General features: G+C 43.0%; 1 protein-coding gene across 18 annotated transcripts in view; it reads left to right on the forward strand.

Annotated features, from left to right (window-relative positions):
• The window catches only part of FBRSL1 (fibrosin like 1), a 617089-nt gene that overhangs the window by 448242 nt on the left and 155412 nt on the right, over nt 1-13435 (forward strand). Inside the window, exon 1 of one of the 18 annotated variants that reach the window (XM_040416295.1) lies at nt 781-844. The exons of the other annotated variants lie outside the window; for them this stretch is intronic. Coding sequence (XP_040272229.1) covers nt 836-844 — 9 coding nt within the window. The 5' untranslated portion in view covers nt 781-835. Of the gene's footprint in view, nt 1-780; nt 845-13435 lie in introns of those variants that run through there. 18 annotated transcript variants of the gene reach the window in all.

Here is a 13435-nt window from a genome sequence, read left to right on the forward strand (position 1 = left end):
TTGCATACCGATTTGCGGATCTGGCAGGCAGTTCCGGCAACGGAACTGCCTGCCTGATTCTAACAACGCTAGTGTGAAAGTACCCTAAGCCTTTTTTTAAAGCCGTCAACTGTTCCTGCTGTGACCACCTCCTGAGGTAGACTATTCCAACATGTTTTGCAGTGTCCATCACATGAATTTCCCACATATACCTCTGTCGGATGTCATTTCTTAGGCATGTAGCAGTATCTGTGCCTATAGGCTCCCATTATATAAAATAAAAACATTTTGTTTGAAATTGATGTGTCTGTACAGAATAGAGCAGCAGAATTATATATCGTGTAGTATTCTGTCCAGATAGAAGTGGAAAAGGCACCCTCTTGGCCTCTGTCAGATAAAAGGGAGCCTATAGGTACAACTGACCGATGCTTTGGGAGCTTGGTCCAAAGCAGTATGGAACCAGCTTTCATATACGGTAGGCTCATCTGATGAAAGTCTACAAAGTGTCATTTTTTTTATAGAAATGTGTCTGTGGCGTTGAGGTGAACTGTTGGTGAATGAGTAAGAATATCCATTCTCTGTCTACTATGTGATATGCCTGATCTTCCTCATTTTACTGAGAAATGGTTAATGTCACCTCGGTCACACCAGAACCGCATACTAGTTAGACTGAAAGTGATTGAGGAGGGCAGAATGATTCAGTTTGCGAGGAAGTCGGTCAAATAATACACAGTGTAAGCTTGAGGTCTTCACTCTGAAGCATTATGCTCAATATGGTGCCAGTTTGGGCACTGATTGTAGGACCATCTAACCTTTGGATATTGTGAAAGCTTGGTGAATAACGCCTGTGCAGGGCATGGCTGAGGTAAGTCAGTGGCAGCTCTGGTCACCAATATAGTACATTACACTCTTAACCTAGTGCAATATGATGGATATGTCCTTCAAATATAAGAAGAAGAAGAAAAAAAATCTGTAAAAAAAAAACCTTAATGTAACAGCCTGTAAGATGAACACGTATGCCTTTAAGTACAATGATTTTCTTGTGTCTATTTCTTGTGTTTGCTGACCCTGTGTGCATTCTTTTATGTGACTGTTACTTGTCGCTTTCTCAGTTATGTTGAACTATGTAAAACCCGTTGTCTGCGCTTTTCTATGTTTTGTACTTGAAATAAAATCGTTATATCTTCAGTACTAAGGTATATACTCAATACAAGTATATAGCAAATGAACTGTTAAAGATACCTGTACATAGGTGCCAGCTGTCAGGGGGGGATTGGCCATAGATCTAACAGGGAAATTTCCTGGTGGGTCAATGCCCTGGGGGCCACCTGAGCCCTCCTCACTGCAGTCCATTGGATGTTTTTGGGGATGTATTTTGTGGTGGACTGTGGTATTTGGCTCTGTTGGGGTGGTACTGCATTGCTGGCCCAGCCTTACATCAGTTTGGACCCAACTACAAAACTGAACCACTTTTAGTATTTTTTCCAGGGCCACTTTAAGTTCACAGTCCGCCCCTGCCGGTTGTCACAAATTTTACATCTGGATTTCTGTGCATTAACATGCATGCCAATTGTGGGTTTTATTGTGGATTTGATGCGGTTTTTGCCACAGATCTCACCTTTGGGTTTAGAAGAGTGAAATCCACACAAAAGAACCACCCAAAGAATTGACATGCTGCAGATTTCAGAATCCACATGGCCGATCAATTTCTACACGGAATCAAAAAGCAAAGTGTACGTGAGATTTGTCTAATCTCATACACTTTGCTTGGTACTGTATTAAACTGAAGTTTTTCAACATGAGAATCTGCATTAAAAAATTGTACGTAATCCTCGTTGTGTGCAGGTAGCCTAAGGGTATGTCCACAAGGGATGTAAAAAGCAGAGGAAAACTCTGTGTTGCATACAAGTATTGTTGCAGATTTTGCTGTGGATTTTCAGCTGGTTTTAGTCTACTTTCACACTGGCGTTTTGGCTTTCCATTTGTGAGATCAGTTCAGGGCTCTCACAAGCGGTCCAAAACGGATCAGTTTGCATTCTAATGCATTCTGAATGGAAAAGAATCCGCTCAGAATGCATCAGTTTAGTCTCCATTCCGCTTTGGAGACTGACACCAAAACGCTGCAAGCAGCGTTTTGGTGTCCGTTTAATGAAACTGAGCCAAACGTTTTCACTGGCACAAAAGAAAACGGATCCGCCCTCCATTGACTTTCAATGGTGTCCGATATGTTAAAGATAATACAAACGGATCCGCTCTGAAGAGATGCAGATGGTTGTATTATCTGAACGGATCCGTCCATGACGGACCGCACAAAACGGGAGTGTGAAAGTAGCCTTACAAAGAGTGGAATCTGGTAGAAAACCGCAACATGAATGAACATGCAGTTGATTTATCCTCCACACAACACACTGCATGTCAATTTCCACACAGAATTTTATAGTTTATTGCTACTGTAAAATGTTGTGAATTTTCTTCCCCAGTGTCATGGAGGAAAATCCACAGGTTGCACGCCCCATGTGGATTCCCCTAAGAAACATTTATTTTCAATAAGCCCTTATTTATGTGATATACAATTTCTGTATGATTTAGATAGTTTTGTTTACATGTTACAGTTGAAAGCATGCAGAATAAGGCCTCTTTCACACGGCCGTTTTTTTTTCCCGTTTACTGGCCGTTTTTTGCGGTCCGTATACGGTCCGTATACGGAACCATTGATTTCAATGGGTCCGCAAAAAAAACGGAATGTACTCCGTATGCATTCCGTTTCCGTTTTTCCGTTCCGTTTTAACATAGAACATGTCCTATATTTGGCCGCAAATCACGTTCCGTGGCTCCATTAAAGTCTATGGGTCCGCAAAAAAACGGAATGCATACGGAAGTGCATCCGTATGTCTTCCGTATCCGTTCCGTTTTTTGCGGATCCATCTATTGAAAATGTTATGCCCAGCCCAATTTTTTCTATGAAATTACTGTATACTGTATTTGCCATACGGAAAAACGGAACGGAAACGGAAACAAAAAACGGAACAACGGATCCGTTTAAAACGGACCGCAAAACACTGAAAAAGACATACGGTCGTGTGCAATAGGCCTAACAGTGTTGCATAGCACAGTAATATTATTTGGCTAGAATTTGGTATTCTAGAGAAATTAGAGGGTTGTTAGACTTCAGCAAATGGCATTTATCATTTAGAGAAAGTTAAAGGGGTTCTGCAGTTTGTTTAAGCTGAAGATCTGTCCTCTGGATAGATCATCAGCATCTGATCGGCGGGGGTCCGACACCCGGGACCCCTGCCGATCAGCTGTTTGAGAAGGCAGCTGCGCTCCAGCAGCACTGTGGCCTTCTCACTGTTTACCGCTGGCCCAGTGACGTCACGACTTGTATCAACTGGCCTGGGCGACGCTAAGCTCTGTTCACTTGAATAGAGCTTAGCCAAGCTCAGGCCAGTTGATACTAGTCGTGACGTCACTGGGCCAGCTGTAAACAGTGAGAAGGCCGCAGCGCTGATAGAGCGCAGCTGCCTTCACAAACAGCTAATCGGCAGGGGTCCCGGGGATCATCCGTTTAAACAAACTGTAGAACCCCTTTAATACAAGGCACTTACTAAAGTATTGTGATTCTCTATATTGCCATCTTTTCTGGTTTGATTCATTTTTCCATCACATTATACACTGCTTGTTTCCGGTTACAACCATCCTGCAATCCAGCAGCAGTGGCCGTGCTTTTTTCACTTTATTTTTTGTCCCACTTTGGGACTTGAACTTTTGGGGGTCTAATCCTTTACAATGCATTCCAAGCTTCTGGCCTGTGAGATCCAGGGGGCTGGATCTCACAGGCTCTTCACCGGAAGGCAGCGCGATGCCTTCCATGCCATCGGGTCCCCCCCACAGCCCCATGGGGACCCGATGGCACCGCCGACTACCGCCGCCCACACAATAAAAAGCCGCAAACCGCAGGTCTGAATTGATCGCCGACACGGGGGGGTCCCGCGCATTTAGCCGTGGTGCCTGCTCAATGATTTGAGCAGGCACCGTGTTCCGATCACCGCCCGCCGGTGACGTACTGGTTTGTCATGGGTCCTTAAGGACTCGGGAAACATGCCGTACCGGTACGTCATGCATCCCGAAGGGGTTAAGAAAAGACACATTAACATGTACATTTTTTTTTTGCTGGATTTAGCATGATTACTACGCTTTTGTCAGTTATACTATGCTTTTGCACCCTTCAAAGTCCAGCAAAAGATATTTTTTTGCATACATTAAACGTAAGTCAAACATGATGTGAACCCATCCTAATATGTACAAAGTTTTTAGTTTCTTTCTGTTTTTCTATTTCTACATATGTTTCTACTGGGTTGTGGAAAACAATGGTAAGAACACAAAAATGTTTTACTTCTCTTCTAATATCTCTCTTCTGTGATCTCTTACCGTAATATATTTCTTCATGAAGCCTTCTGATGTTTATTCTTTCTGTCATAACGGACACTAGTTTCACTCTCAGAAGATGCTTGTGACTCACACTAAGATTGCGGAGATGTTTCTATAATTCAGTCATTTCATTTGGGGGATTCCACCTTAGGTGAAAGAAAGAGAAAAAGAACCGTAGAATTTTCTCAGTGAGAAAGAAGAAAAAGTAGGCTCTGTCCATACTGGTATTTAGTGTCTTTTTTTCTACCTGGCAGTCCATTTTGTAAAGGTGCCCATACTCCTGTGGCCGTAACGAGCATTATTTTCGACTTTCCCATATACATAAATACACACGACTCGGCAGAGAACGTATGTGTTTTTAAGTGGGAACAGAGGTGAAAGCGGCTGCCAGAAGTCTTCCAGGTAGACAAAAGGATCAGAGCACCCCATACACATTACATTTTTGGTCAGTCACGCCGAAGTGGTGGGTTTGGCTGACACTAAAATGATGTGTATGGTTAAACCCCACCAGCTAATAACATTGGCCCATACTCCCTTTTTGATTGGCATTGATCATTTCACTAGGAAAAGCTTTCGACAAGCTTGTGTAGAAGGCTGTGAATGCTTTTTGTTCATATATGACTGGTAAAGACAATCTGTCCATCACTGTTGTACATTTGCAAGAAAAAGTATGTGAACCCTTTGGAATGATATGGATTTCTGCACAAATTGGTCATAAAATGTGATCTGATCTTCATCTAAGTCACAACAATAGACAATCACAGTCTGCTTAAACTAATAACACACAATTAAATGTTACTATGTTTTTATTGAACACACCATGTAAACATTCACAGTGCAGGTGGAAAAAGTATGTGAACCCCTAGACTAATGACATCTCCAAGAGCTAATTGGAGTGAGGTGTCAGCCAACTGGAGTCCAATCAATGAGATGAGATTGGAGGTGTTGGTTACAGCTGCCCTGCCCTTTACAAAACACACACCAGTTCTGGGTTTGCTTTTCACAAGAAGCATTGCCTGATGTGAATGATGCCTCGCACAAAAGAGCTCTCAGAAGACCTATGATTAAGAATTGTTGACTTGTATAAAGCTGGAAAGGGTTATAAAAGTATCTCCAAAAGCCTTGCTGTTAATCAGTCCACGGTAAGACAAATTGTCTATAAATAGAGAAAGTTCAGAACTGCTGCTACTCTCCCTAGGAGTGGCCGTCCTGTAAAGATGACTGCAAGAGCACAGCGCAGACTGCTAAATGAGGTGAAGAAGAATCCTAAAGACTTACAAAAGTCTCTGGCATATGCTAACATCCCACTAAACAAGAATGGATTTCATGGGAGGATACCACAGAGGAAGCCACTGCTGTCCAAAAAAAACATTGCTGCACGTTTACAGTTTGCACAAGAGCACCTGGATGTTCCACAGCAGTACTGGCAAAATATTCTGTGGACAGATGAAACCAAAGTTGAGTTGTTTGGAAGAAACACACAACACTATGTGTGGAGAAAAAGAGGCACAGCACACCAACATAAAAACCTCATCCCAACTGTGAAGTATGGTGGTGGGGGCATCATGGTTTGGGGCTGCTTTGCTGCGCCAGGGCCTGGATGGATTGCTATCATCGAAGGAAAAATTAATTCCCAAGTTTATCAAAACATTTTGCAGGAGAACTTAAGGCCTTCTGTCCACCAGCTGAAGCTCAACAGAAGATGGGTGTTGCAACAGGACAACGACCCAAAGCATAGAGGTAAATCAACAACAGAATGGCTTAAACAGAAGAAAATACGCCTTCTGGAGTGGTCCAGTCAGAGTCCTGACCTCAACCCAATTTAGATGCTGTGGTATGACCTCAAGAAAGCGATTCACACCAGACATCCCAAGAATATTGCTGAACTGAAACAGTTCTGTAAAGAGGAATGGTCAAGAATTACTCCTGACCGTTGTGCACGTCTGATCTGCAACTACAGGAAAAGTTTGGTTGAAATTATTGCTGCCAAAGGAGGTTCAACCAGTTATTAAATCCAAGGGTTCACATACTTTTTCCACCTGCCCTGTGAATGTTTACATGGTGTGTTCAATAAAAACATGGTAACATTTAATTCTTTGTGTGTTATTAGTAGGGTTGTCCCGATACCACTTTTTTAGGACCGAGTACAAGTACCGATACTTTTTTTCAAGTAGTCACCGATACCGAATACCGATACTTTTTTTAAATGTCATGTGACCGTTTTGGGGGATCTGTGGATCTGTGGATGACGCACTGTCATGTGGGGGATCTGTGGATGGCACTGTTATGGGGGACCTGTGGATGGCACTGTTATGGGGGATCTGTGGATGGCACTGTTATGGGGGATCTGGTGATGGCACTGTTATGGGGGATCTGTGGATGGCGCTGTTATGGGGGATCTGTGGATGGCGCTGTTATGGGGGATCTGTGGATGGCACTGTTATGGGGATCTGTGGATGGCACTGTTATGGGGGATCTGTGGATGGCACTGTTATGGGGATCTGTGGATGGCACTGTTATGGGGATCTGTGGATGGCACTGTTATGGGGATCTGTGGATGGCACTGTTATGGGGGATCTGTGGATGGCACTGTTATGGGGGATCTGTGGATGGCACTGTTATGGGGGATCTGTGGATGGCACTGTTATGGGGGATCTGTGGATGGCACTGTTATGGGGATCTGTGGATGGCGCTGTTATGGGGGATCTGTGGATGGCACTGTTATGGGGATCTGTGGATGGCACTGTTATGGGGGATCTGTGGATGGCACTGTTATGGGGGATCTGTGGATGGCACTGTTATGGGGGATCTGTGGATGGCACTGTTATGGGGGATCTGTGGATGGCACTGTTATGGGGGATCTGTGGATGGCACTGTTATGGGGATTTGTGGATGGCACTGTTATGGGGATCTGTGGATGGTACTGCTATGGGGTGGGATATCTGTGGATGGCATTGTTATGGGGTGGGGGGATCTGAGGATGGCATTGTTATTTGGTGGGGGATCTGTGGATGGTGCTGTTATAGGGGATCTGTGGATGGAACTGTTATGGGGAGGATCTGTGGATGACACTGCTATATGTCATCCACAGATCCCCCTCATAACAGTGTCCCCCAATACACCGGGCCCCGCCGCTCACCGAAGTATTTATAAACGTGAATCCTTATCCTGTTATTAAGTTGAACTAACGCTGCCCTCTCCCATGTTCCCCTGTATCCCCCTGTATCCCCACAGCACTTACTTAAGCTTCCATAGCAGGCAGAGCGGACGGCACCAGTAACGTCACTCACTGACGTCGCGCGTCTGCTCCGCCTGCTTCATTCATAAAGTGGGCGGAGCAGGCGCTCTACGTCAGTGAGTGACGTTACTGCTGCCGTCTGCTCTGCCTGCTATTGAAGCTTACAGGGGGATACAGGGGAACATGGGAGAGGGCAGCGTTAGTTCAACTTAATAACAGGATAAGGATTCACGTTTATAAATACTTTGGTGAGCGGCGGGGCCCGGTGTAAGAGTACAGTGACTGCACCGGGCCCCGCCCCTAGTTACGGACTCCAGCCCCTCCTCTCTCCCGATGCTGCATCTTTGCCGGGCCGCAAAAATATTCATTGCGGGCCGCATGACACCCATGCAGTAAGTAATACCCAGTCACATACCAGCAATAATTATCGTTGCCGGCTCTCTCCACCCCTTCTCAGCTGCCGTTCACTGCCCCCTCTATGCACCGCTCACCAGCCCGCTTGATGTAAAAAAAAAAAAAAAAGTATTCTATTTATGTATCGGGGCGGGGTATCGGCGGCTGAGTACCGCCGAGAAAACTCTGAATCGGTCCCGATACCGATACTAGTATCGGTATCGGGACAACCCTAGTTATTAGTTTAAGCAGACTGTGATCACAGATCACATTTTATGACCAATTTGTGCAGAAATCCGTATCATTCCAAAGGGTTCACATACTTTTTCTTGCAACTGTATACTTCTGTCAGTCAAGGTAACCATAAACCATATGTTAATAGACAGTTATTAATCGGCTTTCACTATTGAACATCTAGGGTAAGTTCACATGGGGCAGATTTAATGCAGAATTTCTGCGTAAATTCCATTCACCTGATTGGAGTTTGCAGTTTTAGAAACGTTCCCAAATTTGAATTTACCAATAGATAGGGTCAATGCACATGATATTTGAATATTTGAAGCAGCTGCCAGGCTCACTTTGAGTCATTAATTTCCAACGAAAACCAAAAGACTTGGTATGCCAGGCCCAAAGACATTTGATCCAGTCAGTCACTTTCATCAGTAAACTTACCAACAATAGTTTTACATGAAGTGTCAGTAAAGCTGTGTTCAAAACTTTAAGCGCCTCCTACGGAAATTCTGATGTAAAATTGCATATCAAATCTTGCTCAGTTCCTACAGGTTTACAGTCATATGCTCCATTTTCCCCCTTACCTATTGCAGCACCTGTGTGACTGTCATACATCTTGTGAAGGTCGCTATGATCATTTATTCAGAATGGGATGAAATCGCAGACAGTTATTCCCCTTTCTCTCCTGCCTCTGATTAATTGCCTCATTCAGTTTTGACTGTATTGCAGTTAAACATCAATTCAGCAGGACCTAATAACGTATTCTGTTATGATCTTGCTTTTGCATTAATGACACTGCTGGGCCATTTTTTTTTTATTGAGGGGATGTGCATAATATAGAGATCTCTGAATCTACTGTTCAGATATTTTGTTTACTGGATGGTAAGAGACCTAAAGCAAACTGCATTATTTGTCATGAAGGGAAGAGTTAACCTGTCATTAAGTTTGGGCCAAAAACCACCAGCATGCCCTTAAAGAGAATATGTCATCAAAATTACCTATTATTTTAATCTTTTTATGTTTAACATATTTTTAAAGAATATCTATATTTAAATAAAAAACTGTTTTCCCACTGACCACTGAAGCCTATCAGGTGCCGCTTCTTGGACTATACAGATCACTTTACTGCAGTTTTACTGCATAAACCTGCCTGTAATGAGGAGGAGATATCACCTCTGTGTATAGATAAGACAAGATCCTCCATTCACAATAGGTGATTGTCAAAGCTTATCTGTTCTTTCCTTGTACAATGACATCTGCACAGAGAGTATGCCTTAGAAAATTCTCCCATAGAAGTCAATGAGGTCCCCTCCTGACCATTGTCTCTATGGCCCATGGGGCTGCAGTAAAGCAAGTTTAGTAATGCTTTCTAAATGCTGTTAAGAAGAGCTCAGGCAAGATGGCAGCCTCCATGAAAAAAGGGATATGTGTTACTATCTGGTTTTAACTGGCAGATAACATTTTTGGTGACATAATTACTTTTAGCAGCTGGTGTTTAGCTTTCTAAAGATGCCCCACAACAGACTGTTTTAGTATTGTATTGTAAAAGAACTAATTTATTACCCTAGATGAGTCTGGGTGATTAGCCGGGTAATAGAGGAGTACTCCTGCTACATAATGCCCTAATGGTTGGTTGGGACAAGAGGCATCTATAGAAAGTTAAACCCCAGTGTTACAAGATGGCACCAAACCTAATTACAGGTTCCCTTTAGTTGTCCCTTTTAATTTCTTGAACTACTCCTTGGTATGACATGACTTTCTAGACTTTCAGACACACAGACCAGAAGTGATCTCTACAAATAGTTTTCCAAGAGGAATCAATGCTTCCAGCTGAAATTGTCAAAGCAACAAATTATTTTCTTTTCTCAGAAGCAGAATTTTTTTTTGGTACACATCCATAAAAGCGTAACCTAGTTAAGAGTTCATCTTAATATTGTTTGTGATAATTACAGCCATTGGAAAATAGTCCTTCCCATTATTGCATATTGCAAGACCAGCTTTTCATAAAACCTTACTACATATCTGCTACTGAATGTGAACCTAGGTCTCCGATGATTATTGTACTCGCCTTCTACTTGTGGCTGTAGTAAGATTGGGATACAGTAGTAAATGTGATTTACTCCCAGATTACACATTAACTTTTGATCAACTCTTTTTGCCAATGCATAACTAAAGGGTTCCCACAGGCTTTTCTTGCCATGTTATCCCAGTGATGGTTATTGTATAATGCACAGTCACACACATCTGATTTCCCAATAGTTAGTTGATGTTGTCTACATTATGTTTATCTTGTTAGCAAAGCGTGCTTAGTTCAAATAGACAAACATAACCGATAGATGGGGAGGTACATGAACACATAGGTACTTTATTTGTATAGAGACATACATAGTCATAAAGAGAGAGTGATAGAGGCATAGACAGACAGACAGACATAGACAGTAATATAGAGACATAGAGAGGGAGATAGACATACTGTAGAGCGAGATGGATAGAGACGTAGATGGATTGACATAGTTCACCTTTGGGTGGGCTTTCTGCCAGAACCCGCTGGACCTGCGGAGGGAAGCATACCTACCTGCTCCTTGGCGCTGGGTTCTGGCTTCTTCATTTTGCTGCCATGAAGTCCAACCCCATGTTTCACGTGATCCAGTGCAGTGACTAGTGTTGAGTGAATCGAAGTATCCAAGTGGACTTCAATCCGAATTTCAGGAAAAATTTGATTTGCTGCAAAGCCAGATTTCCTTGTGCTTTGTTGTAATAAATCGATTTTCCCTGAAATAGCGGTTAAAAAAATAAAAATAAATTCTTCTTACCTTATCCATTTGAGAGGAAAGAGGCCGCCACGGCCATCTCGCTACAAATTCCCGCGCGAAATCCCGTACACAGTGAGATATGACGCTGGCCAGCGCTGGATCTTCAAGCAAGATTGCAGTGGAGGCCTCTTCGTGCTCAAATGGATAATCAAGCATTATTCAATTATTATTCTTTTTTATTATTGACCCCTTAAAGGCCTTAATAATGTTAGATTCAGCAAATAGCGATCAATGCGGCATTTGAGGGGTTCAATGACGGGCACCCCCTACTTACAAAGAAATGCGTTTCGTGCTAGTAATTTTTCATAATTTTTGTAAAATTTTGCAAAGCAGCCGAATTGAATTTTCAAGAACTTCGCTCATCTCTAGCCATGACATTTTGGAGCTATGTGACCCATCTTAAACAAGGAGACCAGAGCGAGGCAGCAGCTTTGGGGGACTGAAGATGCTGGAACCCAGCAGCAGGGAGCAAGTAACTGTGCTTCCCTCTGCAAGTGTTGGAGGGTGTCTGGCAGAACGGCCTTTGAAGGTGAACAAGCCCTTTAAGAAAGCATAGCATATTTCAATGTGAACACTAGCTCCCCTGAGTAGAGGGGTAATCCAGGATAGTGGCACTCTTTGATAGATTACCACTGTTGTCCAGTGTGAAAACCCTCATGAATATTGACTTGTTCTCCATAGCCTCTAATCACCAGCCATCAAGTTGTGATTGGTTGTGAGGGCAGCAACTTCATGTAAGCCTATGTGTTTCTGTGATCATTATTGTTTAAGGTATAGTGTGCCTAAGGCCAGGTTCACATTACCATTTAGCTTTCTGAAGAACAGATTTTTTTTTTTTAACGCATCCGTTATTTTGATCATCAGTTATGCTCAGTTGACTGCAGAAAAAGTACTGCATGCAGGTCAGAAATAACTGATCTCTGATGGAAGTGATGCAAACAGCTCATAACTGATGCTCAAAAAAGACAGATCAGTTATTTTTAGTGCAAAGTCATCATAACTGATGCTCAAAATAACGGATCTGTTTTTTTGGGGGGGGGGGGGTTTCTGTTCTTCTGACGGATCAGAAGCATGAAAATCTAAATAGTGATGTGGACAGCCTAACCTGTATAAGATAGTCACATTTATACAGGATACCAATGGTTATTACTGTACTTGCCACGGTAGTAGCTGTGTTCCCCTTTAATTGTGGTACACTCCTGGGAACCCATTTGTAATACCCTGGAAATCACAAAAAACGCAAACAAACAAGGGCATTGCAACTGGCAAATTGCTTCCCTAACAATAGGATCTGTCCCAGAGCCCTCACATCATCACTGTGCTGAAAAAATGTGCAGCCCACTTAATAACAATTATTATAAGAGAGGTTTTGTTGAACGTTTCACACTAATTAGAAGGTTTGCTTTGTTGTGGCTTCATTTTGTTGGGTTCTTTTCATTAATTGTCTGTTCCTTGGTGCTTAAATATGGCTTCTAGTCCATGAGAACTACGTACCATTGTTTAAACACTATGCACAAATTCCTAGCTTTAAGAAGGCTGCCGCCTTAGTTCAAGAGAATGTCAAGCCCTACACCCTTTGTACCAGTACCACCTTTCAACACATCATTACTGTTAGAGCAGAAAACCATGTATTTTCATGCATAAAAAGGCACAAGTTCTTATAGTGCAGCTCAACCTTTGAAGCCACTTCTCCACAGCCACCCCCAGAGTGCCATCAGCAGTTATTGCTCATCTATTCACTGAATAGAGCCGAAAGAGGCAGCTCATCGGGCACCTCTGTTTTACAGCTTATTTGCTTCATGCATCTTGTTTATGCTGGGAGATCCTCCCAACGTATACATCAGACAGAAGCCTGTGAAACCTCTCCAAAAGATCACCAAATTGAGAAGACCACTCCCTTAGGGCACATTCACATGGGCGTAGCAGTTTTTGCTGTTCGCAGAACACAGATACCGGTTGTGTGCCTTCCACATTTAGCGGAATGCCCGGCCCATAATAGAACAGTCGTATCCTTGTTCATAATGCGGACATTTTGCTGGTGCCACAGAAAGGACATGCGGATCCGAACAGCACTCTGTGTGCTGTCCGCATTTTTTACGGCCCTATTGAAGTGAATGGGTCCACTTCCGACCTGCCAAAAATGCGGATTGGATGCAGACAAAAAATACGTTTGTGTGCATGAGCCCTTATCCAGACCCAGATTTCCTGTGACAGATGTTCAGTTCCACCATTATTAAACATGCTGGCCATGTTCTGTGAGAAGACCATCCCTCTAGAAGACCACTTTTCAAGCAATCTTGGGTTCTCGTATCATAGAGGTCTAACTTGTATGAATAAAAAAAGAAATGTGTTA

The sequence above is a fragment of the Bufo bufo genome, chromosome 2 (genome assembly GCF_905171765.1).
Source record: "Bufo bufo chromosome 2, aBufBuf1.1, whole genome shotgun sequence".
NCBI lineage: Eukaryota > Metazoa > Chordata > Amphibia > Anura > Bufonidae > Bufo > Bufo bufo.